Genomic DNA, 16,865 nt, shown 5'->3' on the forward strand with positions numbered 1-16,865 from the left:
ATATTACAGTCATTTTACAGCTGTTAATTGATTATAAAGGAAAAAGGATAGTTTTCGAGGTATTTTAAAAGTGTGCTAAAGCCAAAGTGCTGTTTCATTAAAATATCTTTTTATTTTGAAATGGCATCTAAGAATTTTTAGCGTGTATTTTCTCGCCTCTGACGTCATAATTCCAACATGGTCAGCTAGGAGCCTTAAATCATTGAAGAAAAAAAAGAAGATTCTAGAAATCCACGACTTGGCTTCTTCGCGCCTACAGCTTTTAAAGGCTATATGACTGATTTGTCAAAAAAGAAAAAAAATGGCAAACGCAATCGATGCAGCACGGTTCCAGCAATTTTGGTGATCGAATAGTGCCCAAAGCTAAACTCGCGCCATGAGATGCATACGCGAGAGATCGAAACTGCCCAATTTTCCTGCCGCAAATTTACAGACTTCATGATACCAACAGCAAATACGTTTCAGCTAGGACAAATATTATGACAGCGACATAGATTAAACTTTAGGCCTCGAGGGGAGGGAGAGTAACATATATAGAGCTCTGGGCGCCCAGTTGCCACACTAGTTTTCCAATCCTCTCGCGTTTCCATTTGCCCTTTGCCTTCGTCATCGCGCAAGCGGCGCGCGTGATTGTTTCTCTCGCAGCGGGAAACAAATCGGCGCGCGCGATGACAACGCGATGCATCCTGCACTCTCTAACACAGGACTTTACCAGTCTACCAACGGTATGCCGCGGTGCAACAAAAGCGCGCACTCCCGAGTGTTGCTGTTTGTCATTTTCGCGTCGCGTGTTTACGCACTGGCGCACTGTAATGAATTCGAGATGGTCTTCCAACACGCGTCACACTCTCTTCGGGTTTTGTTATACGCTCTATGCTCTTCCACGTATTCAATTAGTTGCGGCACACCATATATACATGTATATACGTTGAATCTGCATAGCTGCATAAGTTTGTAGCGCGTGCGCACTATGGTATATTGAAATCATGATATACCATGTCATTCAATGCAGGGTTGCATTATCGCCGCGATCCTTTCGTGAACTCGACAGCTTTCGTTGCAGCACGAAAAGCTATACAAATATCGCCTTCAAATTCCACGGTATAAAGGGTGCATGTTCGAGTTTACGATTCATATATATAAAACGAAACAATATGATATATTTTTATAATTAAAATTTAAAAAAAAATCACGTTGTGAAAAACGAGAAGGAATTCTATCATGTAATCATGATAATTAAAATATGCATTATGATGGACATTTCTGTCGAAAAATCAGTTTTCTATATATAATTAATTTTCACATGCGCACGAGAGAAAAGAAGTTAATAATTTTAAAAGCAATTCGGGGGGAGAGTTCACGTCAAATAATTCAGTCAAAGTAAAATGATTAAAAAAGAGAGAGAAAGATACAACGCAACGGAAGGCGCGGAAGTGGAAGCGCCGGATGCGCTTTTTACTCTGTGACGGGAGTCCCACTGCTAACTCGTTTGCGAGCTTATTTCGCAGCATCGATTATTCAAAGGTCTACATCATTTTCGTGGAAATGTTCCATTTCGATAGTTCCGGCTGTCCATCTACCACAAGGGGGTTGCTAACCCCACGTTGAAGTTGAAACAAACAATGATCGATACGAACGACCGAAACTCGGTCTCCGCGCGTGAACTTAATCGTAAGAAATCTTGAAAACTTTTCGTGGCACAAGTATATCGCGACATGAACTAGTAATAATATACTGGTATTTTTTATACGATAATACGGACCAATTTTCTAAAACGAATTAGGTGTTTTATCAAATCAGAAGACGTAATATTTGATGCAGCTATATTATTTTTATCTAATAAATAAGAATACGGAAATTCTGACTTTTTTATATATATATATATATATATATATACAGAGTGAGCTATTTTATAAACATAAATGATCTTCAAATGACCTTGAAAATCGGGGAAAAAGTCAGTCAACTTCTTTCTTCCTCGAAATCCTACAACTTTTGTACAAAATATTTTTTTGTAAAAGACTTAGGAAAAGAAATATTTGGGATGGGACATTAAAATGGCCTGCTCTGTATATTCCTATCTAATAATTATGCGTTAAATGTTGCACAGCATTTGATCGGATCAATTATCGTTGCTTTTTACAGTTAACTTTCGGCAATTATATCGCTGTGGACGAAGCTGTCAGATACACACCCCATCCAAGTGACCCCAGCAAGACGCTACTCACCCAGGAAGCGGTAGTCACCGTCCGAGGGGTACCACTAACCAACTACATGGAGGATCTTTTAGCCTCGAAAATTTCTTTCAATGCTAGCAAAGTAAGTAATTTCCTCTTCAAAAATATCTCGCTTATATACATATGTATATACAACTTATTAAAACGTTCGAAGAAATTGAATTGATATTAATGCGAACAAGATTAAGTTCTACTACATGAACCATTTTTATTTGCAATTCCGACAATATCAATGACATTTTTAATTTCTAATAAATTAAAATACTTTTTTACGATTTAATGGAAAACAGAGTAAGATGCATAAATTCGAGAAATATGAGAGAATTTTTTGCATTATATGCGTCTTCGAACAGCGGACAACATTAAAGTGCGTGATAAAAAATGTCCCATAAAAGTTTATGAATGACAGCCCGTCAATGGCATCTTCGACGCGCGTTTTCGGATTTTCGTTCATGCACGTAACCTTCTTTTCTTACGTTTGAGGGTCGACAAGGGTTGGAATGGGTGATCAACAAACTCGAATCCGAGATGAAGGAGTTCGCCTGAAAGGCCCGGCCGCCGTCGCGAAACTTCTGAACTGCCGCTATCAGCACAACATGAGCGCCGGCATCGGTGGGGAGCGGCAACTTCTAGATCGAACGATTACGCGGATCAGAAGAACATTAACGTCCCGGGTTTCGTCAGAAACGAGCAGATGATTCGCCGCGGGCCACGTAGATCGCCTAATTGAATTTTGCGAAACTTGTTACTAACCGGTTTGCAGGAACGAACGTTCCCTTTGAAGAGCGCAATTGCCTCCGCACAACCGTACACTCTTGGGTCCAGGCCTGCAAGGATCTGTCGAACGAACGCGGGGCGAGATAACATGACTGATATAGAGAAATATAATAAAATGCGTAGGTTTAACTTTTAAACAAGGAGGTACAACGATTGGTTCGGCAATTGAATCGTAAACAATCCCGATGTTTCAATCTGTACTCATATACCTCTGTCGGCTGATTGACTGATGATGAGAGTCAGTCATACCACGAATCTACCGCATTCTTAGCCAATTCAAACACATGGACGTTCTCGACTGTGTAAAAGAGAATTAGAAAAGAGAAATACATGTCAATATGTATATGTAATTTATAATTTAATTTAATAGTAGCAAAAGTTTTATAATAAGTATTAGACACAATTTTGCTAATACGCATTGGCAAATCGTTTTCGTTTACTACCCTCCCATACTTTTGTGAAGTCTTGTATATTTTTTTATTTATTACGTATCGATTATATCACACAAATAATTTTTGCTCGGTAATCTAATTTGCACGAAGAGTGCGTCCTATCTACCGCAAGCTCCACACACGAACGGTCCCCCATGGACTGGCCGAAAACGAACAATGCAGACACAGACCTTTGCGAAACTATGTTCTCCGGAACTATGTTCGCCAGATTCTCATTCCTTCTCTCAACGAGAAGGCAAAGCTCTTTGATCGCGGCGACGAGGCAACTTACAACGCGTTCCGAAATCACTGTGTGGTCTCTTTGATGCGTCTATCAGCGTATCCGAAATTGTACCGTTGTCGACCGAATAATTTCGCGGTTTTTCTTTCCGTGTTAACTTTTACGCGCTCTTGCAGATTTAAAAAAAAAAATAACTGATATTTTGGTCTTTCGGTCGATGATTTGTCGAAATCTAAATTCATCGGTCGTTTTTAAATATGAACCGAAACACGAAAGAGTTCTCTGATTGGCTGTAAAAGAAGCATCGAACAAAACTGTATCTTTTGTATCAAAAAGTCAAATGGAAGGAGAGAGAAGGGGATGAATTCACGTCCACTTTACGCGGACGGGTGCTTTAATTTAGAAAAGTCGACATGCACGTCGAGCACGGACGTTGATTCAACCCACAAGTTCGATGGTTCGATAACGAAAACTGAGCAGACATGAAGCAGCGCGTTGCGTGCGGGGATACGCGTACAAAGGATACTGCTTGCCGCTTTGTGATTGGAAGCTGTCAATATTTGTCTGCATCGGGTAACAGAGAGGTCGGCAATGAAACGGTAACGTCATCAATTATCTCTTACATACCGCCGCCAAACGAGCCGCGCGTTAAACTTGTTCTGTCCTATCGTTACCCTCGCTTCTGATTACGATCACTCACGGTTCATCTCATCTGGCGATTGGCTGAAGTATCGCGGAATCGTTCCCGATGAAAATTGTCTCTCTCTCGACGATCGAAAGCAATAATGACTTCGGTCGAAATTCCGCCCGGTCGGAAATTGCTCGGGTATATCGTGTTCGATCCTACAAATCGACCTCCGGCGCATATACGTTGTGTACTCTACACGTTGAAAGTACTCGGCGGTCCGCGCGAGTACTCTCGAAAGATAGTTAGGGTGGAATGACCAACTATCCTGAAGAGAAAATGGGATATTTTGCGGAGGATATATATATATATATTGCGAGAATTGGACTACCTTGATTAATATCAAGGTTTTTTACCTACAGATTAGAAAGGCATTACTAAATTAAATTTTTTTTTTGTATGAACAATGGCCACTCTATCTGAATAATTTGATTCTTCATTTTCAGATATATTGCAGATTTGTTTATATGTATATTATTTATATTTTATTATATTTTATGTTATATTATATTATATTATGTTACATAATTCTTTAATATTATTGAAAGAGAGATTTCTAAAATTTTGCACAGTAACATCGAAAAGAGAAAATGCATCTTGTTTCGCGAATTAGATTCGACTTTCCGATTTCGAATTTTCAAATTTCCGATCTTTCTGCAGCATCGACGATTCCCAACGGCCAATAACTGCAAAGATACGAATAATCCCAAGAAAGTATATACATACATGTATTACACGTTTACTCTGGTATCGTGATAGCCCGCGCGCGTCTTGCCTTATCCATATTTAGATTACAATGCTTTACATTAGAGAAGATACGGAAGGGGCAAAATGGCAATATACTCGGGGGGAAAGCAAAACTCGCTCTCGTGCGCGGTTTTCGGAAAATCGGAAGGCGTGGATCTCTCGCTGCTTGCCTTGAAACTCGTGATTCCGCAATGAAATTGCAGCGACGGAGAAGATCTGTGGGGGGATAGCGAATGTCGTCGCTCTCGTTTCTTCGAGCTCTCCGTATCCGTATGTATCCGTGCTCGTAAAAAGGATTCGCCTCTCACAGTCGAGAACCCCTTCCGTCTCTTTCCGCTTCTCCCGTGAGAGGGTGAGATTCGAAGAATCGTCGGAGGGGCTCATGGTTTACACATCGTGACGGCGCTCTCTCGTCAAAACCCGTAAAAGCTCTCGGGGACGATCGACTTTCAGAGCCGGCAAACGGTCAAGGAGATCCTTCTCGCCGTTGCCGATTCACGACCTCGTGAGAAAAGCTATCCTCCCGCCGCTCGTCTTATTTTCCTCGGCTCGCTCCCCGCCTCGATGGCCTCGAGGGGCCGCAAAGCGGCGTCGATTTTCTTTCAAATAATAAATTCGACCGGCCCCCCCTATCCATCCACCGGCACCACCGACTGGTCAAGTACGTTCCGGGCAAAGTTCTAACGGCTGCTTTATTTCCATCGGACGTTTTTAAAAAGTTTCGAGAACACAGTTTCGCGTGCTTCGACCGTTTCCGCTTGTAGTCAGGGTAGAATCAGGGTCGACGAGAAGAAAAAGTTTCCCGACACCGCGTACACACAGTAAATAAAACACGTTTTAATATTTAATTCGGAAAGTTCCTAACAAAAAAAAAAAAAAAAAATAAAAACGAAGAGCCCCATTTTTTATCAGCGAGAGATCTCCGGAACGGCAGATTTGCTATTTAAAATTTCGTTATTTTTATAGTATTTTTAAATTAATTCAAGAAAAGGTTGTAATCGTTTTGTAATACGGAATTCTCTTCTCCGTGAGATTATCTTCCAGGTATTGCCTGTCAAGCTCTTATTTCACTTACATTGTAATGGATAAAGAGAAATTAGCCGCAAACTAGCACCCGATGTTCGCATCTCGCAAACTCGAGTGTATTTCTAAACCCCCCAACTTCGTCAATACATCCCGTTTTATCCTTTCTGTGAAAGAACTTTTAATGAGTTCGCGTACACTGTTTAAAGATTTAAAGTTTTGCGAGCTTCAAAGAGATCCTGCCATGCTTCTCTAAAGTATTACAGACGGGTCGGAGCATTATTATGACGTACAGAACGTCTGCGAGATATTACATCGTAAAAATTGCCTCTGTATATTAGTTCCCCTCGCTTACCTTGCTATCCTATCAAAAATTCAAAGAAAAATGCGCATTAAGTGGAAGAAGAAAGAAAAAGGGAAGCCTTCGAATATATCTAATAAGATTATGCGAATCTTTTATTAATATCGAAAAATTCTTTTAATTAGACATAATTTCGATATTTATGCAGCCAAATTTTTAAACTTTGGCGCAAGAAAGGGAATAAGATTCAAATTACATAACACTAGTTTACAGCCAAAAATTATTTTACAACAAAGTGTTTCTTATAGATTTTTGGGTGCTGAAAATGATACCGCAAACCAAATTTCACTAGCACGTCAGATTTCTAAAGGGGGACAAATGATGGTAAAATCAATTTTGGAAAAAATAATTTTTTTCCAAAAAACCTTTTTTCCTTAGAAACATCTCCATGTGAGAAGCAGTTCCCAGTTTAATCTTTTATAACATGGCTAGAAAGTAAGATATTAAAATCAAAAAAATTTTATAGAGGATGAAATTTTCCAAATAACGTTAACCATTTTTGCACAAAAAATCTTAAATATCGCAAAAAAAAAACATTTTTTACACATTAAACCTCAATTATTTTGGAAATCTGACGTGCTAGTGAAATTTGGTCTGCGGCATCGTTTTCAGCACCCAAAAATCTATAAGAAACACCTTGTCTGGTTTAAAATAATGAAAAAAATATTTTTTTGTAAACTAGTGTAATCAAATCGAAATTTTCGATAATGCCGATATAAAAAAAGATCATTATTTGGAACACGATATACAACCATTAAAATTGTGTATCCCCGATTTTACGTTGCGGGCGTTTAAGTCTCCTCACCATGAATCTATAAAAGATAATGGCGGTGCGATTGTAAGTAATTAGCATAATTAACATCAGCGAACGGCGGCCACGAAAAAAAAAGTTTAGTTAAGTAATATATGTAATTTCTCTGGGCACTAGTAGATAGTTGCGGTAAAAAGAGTTGATCGCACTTGAAATCGACCAATGTCAACGTTGCGGTTACATGCGAGAGTACATAAGTGTTCACTTCGTAAAGATACATATAGGTAATAACGCGAAGTCGTCGCGGTGCATACGCTCGCTTCCTATTAGCATATAATTATCTTTATGCTTCTTTTATGATTCATATTTAGTGCCAGTTTATAGTTCGCCGCCACACCATCCCACCCTTCGACTTTTACGATCGTACTTGTTTCGAATTTTAACGTGTACTTCGTGCTCTCGCTCCTGTTATCGAGCCTATCAGACATCTTGCTTACATTTTTTTTTATTAAAACGTGTTTTCCGGAAAAAAGTACTTTACCAAGAACATGTGTGCTACATGAAAAAATTTATTATTATACACGTGCGAACTGAGTCGACTGATTGTGAGATGTGATACGTGTGTAGATTATGTTTGCTTCGTCGCGCGAAAGTCAATGTGTGATTAGCGAGTCCTGAGATTAAACAAACGACGACGATAAGATCATTAATCATTAATCATTAATCATATATTGTATCGACAACTTTTTATATCATATAAAATATTATAAATACAAAGTGTATATATATAAAATATGAAAAGAAGAATTTTCGAAAAATAATAAGATGAAATATTTTATTGTGTTTTCGATATAAACAGTGTGTAGTATTTTCACTCTCTACTTCCCTTTTACCAGAATAATTTCATAATATATGATAGTTGATTTGATATATCCGTTAATTTTCCGATCTTAATTGCGACATATGATTCACAAATTAGAGCAAATAATAACGCATCGTGTGTGCGCCCTTTCTCTTTCGAAAAACGGCGGACGGGAAAAAGCTCGAAACAATAAAGTACAATAACGAAAGATTACATATACATGTATCCTTTCGAATATAACACCATATCGTTTTACACGGTCTATGACTACAATATCCTCTATGACTCGCCATTACCACCCGACTACGGCTACCCCATTAATTTAATTAATACGCACCCATTTGCACCGCCATGCGAGCGCGACCTATTTCCGCCCTTTATTTCGCACCATTTGAGTTTTACTTTGACGAAACGGCGCGGATCGAGTTTGCAAAACACACGCGCGCATTTTCAGCCGGCGGAAAACTGCACATTTTTCTCCAACCATCATCCCTCCCCGTCGTCCCCCCCCCCTTCCCCCACCGAAACTGCAAAAAAATATGTTTGGTCGCGGGCAAAGCTGCCATCAGTTTAATGAAGATGTCTATAATAATGTATTCTTCATTATAAGCGTAGCTAAATAAATTATGCATACGGAATATTCTAGCATGCCGTTATGGTTAATCTTTTATTTCAGTTTCTCTCTCTTTCTCTCTTTCAGAGAAAGTATACAAATAATTGTAAATAAAATTAAGTAACGTCGATCATACGCAAAGTACAAAGTACTGTTAGTTTTATACAAAAATTGTGGAATCGACTAGTCTATTTTTTCGAAAAATTTTGCGAAAGGTTTCCGGACTATTATAGTGATATTAAGAGTTATTACGTTTCAACGAAAATGTAATTTTTTCGCAAATGTGACGTTACATGGTTAATAAAATTGTGCGTATTTACATTTGCACATATCACGGTCATAAATTTCATCTTACACGTATTATCCTTTAATATTGCCATTATTTTCCCCTTCTACATATATTTTCTATTTATCTATAAATTCTACTTTATATATAAATCGTGCAGAGTCAGCGTGCATTTGTTATTTACATTGCGTATTTTGTTGCCCCGGGTTTAAATGGAATCTCATGCACCGGATGGGGAGCGTGAAAGCGCGGAGCAGCGATGCGGTTAGTTTGTTTGATATTCATTCCTTGCCATTAATCGTGTTCAGGAGTCACCATCAGCGCAGACAACCGCCGTGCAAACACGCGCAAAGAGGTGGTGGCTGGCTGGCTGAATATCCTGCTATCCCGACGAGGCAGGTGTAAGTACCGTGTTAGTCTTACGGGTTATGTCGCAACTAGCAGAGCTAACTAATAGCCTCTTAGCCTCGGCTTAGGAAGGATCACGCTGCAAGCGACCGCACCCTCTTTGGCTCTCAGACTCCGGAGCAAACCCCCTTAACCCTAGATGTGATCCTTAAGTCTCTGCGAGGCTTGCAAACGGCCGATTTCCTTCCCTTACCATCTACGATAGATTAGTTTCCGTCGTTGACTGATTTTTAAGTCTCGACCTGAATATAGATCACGCATACTTGCCTCTAGATTTACGTTGCATGTAATGCGTCTGACTGAATTATATAGCATTCGTGGAAACATGTATTCTTACGATTTCAAAATTTTTTTTTTAGCAAATTGAATGTAAAAAATGTACATGTATGGTTTCCTGAGCGGCTGGAAAATATATAGGGTGAACTCGGATAAGATGGCCATAGTTTTTTAAAATGAAAAAAAAAACATACTTTTATTTTTGTTATTTTTTAATAATATTTGGCACATTACTTCATTTAAGATTAAAGTACGTCATACTATCGAAATTAAACAATAAATACTTAATAGAAATTTTATATTATCAAAATATTAAAACATGAGCATTGGCAATCTTTCCTGACTTTTAGAGAAAAGATGGCCACTACTGTAATAAGACAGTTGACCATACATATATTTCATGTTGAAGTAATAAAAATAACTTATAATTTTACATATTTAGCTTTTTTATTTTTATTCATTGAATATAAACATTAATATATTTTTTTAATATAAAATAAAAACTTTTATAAAGAAAATTGAATTTTAAATATATTCTTTCAGATTGAGTTTTTTAACTAAAATTAATCTTTAAAACGATCTTTAAAACAGAACAGAAGTAAAATTGTATACATAAATAAACAAAATATATAATATTTTAATAATAAATATTTTAATAATGAGACCATTTTACCCAATATGTGAAAAAAAATGACTATAGTATTTATAAAAACATAGTGAAAACGAAAATAAAAATTATATAACCTTCGTTATATGGCTAACGTTGATTATGATAGCTTAACTGTAATTTATTCGACGTTGTAGCATTTTCTAGTGGACATATGAAAAACTTTCGAGGTTATCAAAAGTTTATGGTAAAAACATGGTATAATATTTACAATATTGTTATTCCGAATAATATACGCACATAAACCATGTTAAATATCGATTATCTTTGAGAATAATGAAAAAATCGCACAATTTGGCGATTATTAAAAAAATTACAGCTTGTGGTCATCTTTTCGGTATGGCCATCATACCCAAGTTTACCCTAAACGAGAAGATTAAAGTTTGTGTGTTTCGTTTCGTTCTTTATATGTTAACAAGTCATATAAAGAGTGTAAAACCTGATGAAAATTACACGAAAGGCGAAGTTAAAAAGGAGTTGCAAAAAAAGAAACAGCGTAATAGTCTATTACGAAGCGCGTCCAAAGTATTCTTATGAAGTCCTTCTGAATTCAGCTATCAAAAAGTTCCAAGTAGAATATTAATAAAGAATGCGTTCGTGTGTGCTGATCCTTCGGAAAATAAAGGTGCGCACCAACACGCTCTCTCCTTTTTATATGCATGCGGCGCATGCGACATTTTAAAAGCAATAACCTTTACGAGCAAGTCTAAAGAAAGTTTCTTAAAGCATTAATAATACAGGGAGGGGTGCATATGCATCAAATTTGCTAGTAATTTCGCGATGGCGAAATGGAATCTTCATAGAAATTTTCAAATAGACAACGACAAAAGAATTCATTAGGCGAGAATGATGCCGATGAGGCTCGCGATTAATAAACCAAGCGACAAGCGGAAAATTTATTCACCGATGATGAATATATCGGCTACATCGGCAATTTGTATCGATGCGAAAAGTTTGGTCGGCGAAACATTACGACATCAGTTACAGTAAACTCCCGGTGGAGGCAATATAATGTCATTATCTTCGTGGCGCACGCTAAAGAACCGGATCGCGTCGCGAGATTTATGGTGACAATGCTGCAACACCTATGCGGAGAAGACCTTTATCAACGAAAACGGGAGACTCTCCCTTTGGTTTGACGACGAAAAAGTCGATAGGAAATAGGAACACACGTAAACAAATCCACGGGAGTTCGAGTTCGCCGTGCGGGACCTCGACGTGGGCCATTCATTAATTAAATCTCGTTTAAGGTAGTCGAGGCGTCCGAATACGATGGTAAATAATGGAACAGGCGGCGGCGTGTCTCGATAAACTGGGACGTCTGGGCGATCCTAACACAAACGTATATGCCGCCGTTTGTTTCTCCGTGAAATTAATTCGAGCTCGGGGGGTGCGTCGGTAATATATCAAAGCGGTGAAAACCTGTCGATGCAATGGCGACAATCGGAACTTGTCTCCCTTTTTAGGCTACTAAATAAATTAACTAGCAGGTAACGCCCAATTGTGATCACTTCGGGCGATTTTTCACGTCTCTCTTCCGGGAGAAATGTGTATTGTAAATATTTATATATATATACCTTTATATATACACAGTTGAAAAATTTGTGTTAAATTTAACAAATATCACATGTCCCAAACGGTCCACAGAAATTTTTGTGTTAATTTAACATAATACGGATATGTTAAATGATGACACGAATATTGTGTTAATATTTTAACATAAAATTAATGCAAACTTCAAGTAAACTTAAAATAAATTTTGTGTTAAATTAACATAGTTTTAATGTAAAAATTAACTAAAATAATGGTTAATTTTACATTTTATCATCCCCACTTATATTATAAAGTAAAATATATTTTACGTAATTAACATTTTTTTCTGTAAATTTTAACAGATAAATCTTGTCACTAATAATATCGAACATATTTATTGTGTAAATACACATTGTGTTATTTTTACACTTTTTTTCAGTTATTTTAATAATTTAACATTTGAGTTCAATTAACACAACAGCAATATGTTAATTTAACACATGAATGTGTTAAATATTTAACACAAAAATTTTAACGGGGATCGTTTTTAACAAGAAAACACAAATTTTCCAACTGTGTATAAAAGTTTTAATTTTATATGGATATTATATCCTATATATATAAATATATATACACAGTGTGTCCCATTAAAACATTTTTTTGCATTGCTATTTATCGAAAACCAAGGTCATCGAAAAATGTTCATACAAAGTTCATATACAAAAGTTGTAGGATTTCGAGGGGGGACATCTTGTCGTAAGCACAGTCTTATTCCAGTTGGAGGCATTTTCGAGATTTCGAAGTCATCATTACTTTTTAACGGAACCACTATAATTTTCATTACATAAATCGATTTCTTGTAACAAAAAATTGTTAGAGTTGAATAGTCGAAAAATGAATGGTTTACGGTTTACGAGTTATTTTGACAAAACATACATATGAAATATCTCGTAATATACTTATTTTTCTTACCTTAATAATTTTCTGCATAGAATAATGTGATAAACTAATCGATGTAAGAAAAATATATTTTTCCGATTAAAAAAATTTTGCAATTTGCACAATGTGCAACTTCCTTTTTTAAATAACTATATATCTTTTTATATCAATATCAGCATAATCAGGAAAATTACTGGAGTATTTCGGATTGTATATCTGTGTGCGGATATTTTAACTATATAACTATATCTATACATATAATATAGGATCGAAGTAATCGTTTAAAATAAGAGCGTACACAATTTGATTATTTATGTCAAGAGAGATTGTATACAAGTTAATCATCTTTCGAAAGAGATAATGCGATGATAATAGTGCGTCTTGCACCATTGCCTGTTTGTGCGATTCTTATGCACAATGATAAGAAAATAACGGCATACCAGAATATACTTTGTATCTCTATCTTGCATTTTTATATGATAACCAAGTTGTATAAACAAAGGCGCCGCGTGACAAATTTTGGGACATAGAAAAGGAAATTTCGAGCTCGGTGTTGTTTACGAGGCCATGTCATTGACGCGGTGAGACTCGAAAGAGTAGGCAGCAAGACGCTCCGCAAAATAATGATGTATTTCGGATTGTATATTCTACTCATATTTTAACATTCTATTCACGTATAATATAGAATCGAAATGATCGTTTAAAATAAGATATATGATTCGTTAGCATTATCACAGCGAATAATGCGTAAGTTTAGCTACGCGATGCCGAGCAGATTATATAGCTTCGTTTTAGCCATAATTCGTCATTATTCACATTATTCTCCCGTTGGATTGTACATAATAAGATGCTCCTCGCGTGCGTTTAATGTCGGAAATGCCGTCTAATGTGCGATTGTAATATTCTGCTAATTAGTGCGCGTGTGACTGTAATTAATAGTGTTGTGCACGTATAAGTGACATGTGAATGCCAAGAAGGAACAGCAAGAATGAAAAACGTGGCTCGGAAAAACTTCGGACACCAACGAGACAACTATAAAGGTTAATAAAATTTATATAAATTGTTTAATTTTTTATATTATTTAATTATCAAATTGCGATTGTCAATTTCTCTCCGTGCTAATTTCTATTTTGCATTATTGTGCAATATAATATATATAAAATATATATTACATTTGTTTTCTCGATGCTTTTTAAAAATTGTTTTATTTTTAATTATTTATTATTTTTTTGTTTTATTTTTAATTTTTTTAATTATTTAATTGTTTAATTTTTAAATTTTTTAAACATTATTATCGTTTTATTTTTAATTTTCTTTAATTATTTAAATTTTTTATTGTTTTATTTTTAGTTATTTGTTATTTTTTTAATTTTTTAAAAATTTGATTACTTATTATTGAACAGATGAACTTGTTGCGTATATATAATATATTTATTCTATAATATTTGCATTTCTGTTTAATCAATCGTTAAATCGTGGATATATAAAATCAATGAAAAAATATCGCAGACGTACAAAAGAAAAAAAATGAACTATATGCACGTGACAATATGATAGTTTAATCGTCGGCGTACTAATCGCAAACGTGACCTCGGGAATGCTCCTTTTGCGAACAGGCGATGATGATACCACGTCGTTCAGGTGTACGTTGTTTGAATACGAAGTACGGATCCCGGTGACTGAATCCGTTTCGAGGGTGGTTTACGGGACAAGGGGGCAATAATCCCGGGGATGGTGATGGTGGTCCAACCAATATTGCGAAAGTTTCCGAGCTTACTCTTGTGCCCTGTTAAAGTTCAACCGGTCGTCCCTTCCGGAGACGACTGACGCATGACCGCAAGACAATAAGGAATCGAGCAACTCGATGCTTTGCAAAAGTCGGTAGACATTGACGGATATTTGCCATTTTTTTTCCTTGGGATATATATCGCATCATATTTTAAAAGGAGAAGATGCATCTTCCGCGCGCGTTTCTTCGTCGCCAGACGACAATCGTATACATTACAATATTAAATGTTCCGTGCTCAAATCGTATATATCAGCAGATAAAACTAAAAGTGAATAATTTCACGAATTATTTATATCGCAAACTATACGCGAGAATTATTTATATTTTGATATGATATAAGACTTATTTGAAGTCTATATAAAATTAATTAAGCATTAATAAATTTTAGATTTATTTATAATTTCAAAATATTAATTGATTATTTTTTTGTAATATTATTAGAAAGAAAAATATAATAATTTATTTTTGTGCTGTTCTTTGATGTGTTTCCGTATTCATGATAAAATTTATTAGTAAATATTATTGAATAAATATAAACTATATCGGGGATTTTGAACATCTTCGTGTCGTTGTTGCGACGCATCAAATTTTCAAACGACATCAAACGAGCTGCGGTAAAATTATCGCTTACTTGCGGAAATTTTCATTTAGCGGAAACCATAACCCGTCCTGAATCGATTTTCCTGACGATGCACGCTCGCCTTTACTGCGATAATTTGCGATTCTCGCGATATCTTCCGATCATTACGACCGATCCACGTGAAACCGCAGGTATTTGAGCTCGAGCAGGTGTAGAGAGAGAGAGAGAGAGAGCTCTTTTGTATCTGCAGATCCTTTTATCAAAGTAATGTACGTGACAAGATATCTCGTTAACGTGAATTTCGCGCGCGCAATCGATTATAAACGCTCGCGAAACAATCCAGTAGGCGTTCGATCAACTTTCAAACTCATTAAGATCATTTAACGAACCGCTTAGAACCGTACATAACGAGAAAGTGTAACAATGACTGCGTAGACATAGAACATTTTTCTGATTACCGATGTTCGTGGCAGTGTATCGCCGACGTTATAGCCTATCGTAACATCTTGATTATAGTTTAACGAAATAACCGCTGTATTTTTGTCTGAAGAAAATGGGAAATCGAGTTAGTGTATAGATGGTGGGATATTTTTATCTCCTATTGTAATTTTTGTTATCTTATAATTATTTTTAAATGAATTTTGTGCGGTTGCCTGAAATCTCCTGACAGTTTCGGGTTTCTGGCAAATAGTTATTCATTCATCATCTATTAATAGAGTAATAAATTATATTAATAAATTAATAATAAAACAAATTATATAAAACTCACATTCTAAATTAAAAAATTAATTAGAATTAATTTAGAACGTGGTATTTATATAATTTATTACATTACATGTTATTACATTATATATGTAATGAAGTATTCATAGACTAAAGTCTTTGCTTCGACTGTAACAAGGTATCTCTCATCGTTTTCTCAACGAAAAGATCTGTCTTTTACAGCGAGCGAGCGTTTGTAAAATTTAAACTGCACGAAAGAGAAATTTTACGACCTCTTTTACAAATTAACGCGATTCGTATTGTTTAATCATTTGTTCGTTGGTCCGTGTAAACTTACGTTCTGCAAATACGACACACAATTAACGATTCTAATATCTTGTCATACAATTTTTTTTTTATACAGTTACAAGATTTGCAGTTTTGACGATGTTCCGTACCAATCTAATATGAATTAAACAATCAATCGCGAAATTACGAAATCGAATTACGAAATTACCGCGCTGAAAATATTCGCGTTGCTACAAGATTCATAGGAATATAAGCGATATCTGACGTAACATACATCACATATATGAGACATATATGAGACAAGTCAAGAATTGAGGTAAATTACATAATTCATGACATACACACATTTTCGCTTTTCAAATATATTCCATTATAATTATAAAGTAATTATAAAGATTTATTATTCATAGACTTACTTCCTTCGGGTTCTCTCTTACGTTTTGCATTATGTATCAAGTCGGTAACAAAAACCCCTGCAACATATATAAGTATCGGAGAATCATTATCGAAAAAGTCCATCACTGGATAAAGTTAAATCTTTAACGATCTCATAAAGCAACGTGTGCGTATATAGTCGCAGTGCTCGAAAATTCGGACGTAAATGATGGATCCTGACGAGCCCTCGGATACTAGGCAAGGTGAAATATC

The 16,865-nt window shown here is 36.0% G+C and overlaps 2 protein-coding genes across 3 annotated transcripts in view; one reads left to right on the top strand and one right to left on the bottom strand.

Moving 5' to 3' along the window:
• Slmo (PRELI domain containing slowmo) overlaps positions 1 to 7,209 on the top strand; it is a 30,136-nt gene extending 22,927 nt beyond the window's left edge. For both annotated transcript variants that reach the window (XM_083044289.1, XM_083044288.1), the window contains 2 exons: positions 2,146 to 2,319; positions 2,721 to 7,209. In XM_083044289.1, coding sequence (XP_082900415.1) covers positions 2,146 to 2,319; positions 2,721 to 2,783 — 237 coding nt within the window. In that variant the 3' untranslated portion in view covers positions 2,784 to 7,209. The remainder of the gene's footprint in view (positions 1 to 2,145; positions 2,320 to 2,720) is intronic.
• The window catches only part of LOC145939729 (uncharacterized), a 471,008-nt gene that overhangs the window by 208,753 nt on the left and 245,390 nt on the right, over positions 1 to 16,865 (bottom strand). The window lies entirely within an intron of this gene.

The sequence above is a fragment of the Prenolepis imparis genome, unplaced genomic scaffold (genome assembly GCF_030444845.1).
Source record: "Prenolepis imparis isolate NDT839.2.m4 unplaced genomic scaffold, iyPreImpa1.0 SCAF_8, whole genome shotgun sequence".
Classification (NCBI taxonomy): Eukaryota; Metazoa; Arthropoda; class Insecta; order Hymenoptera; family Formicidae; genus Prenolepis; species Prenolepis imparis.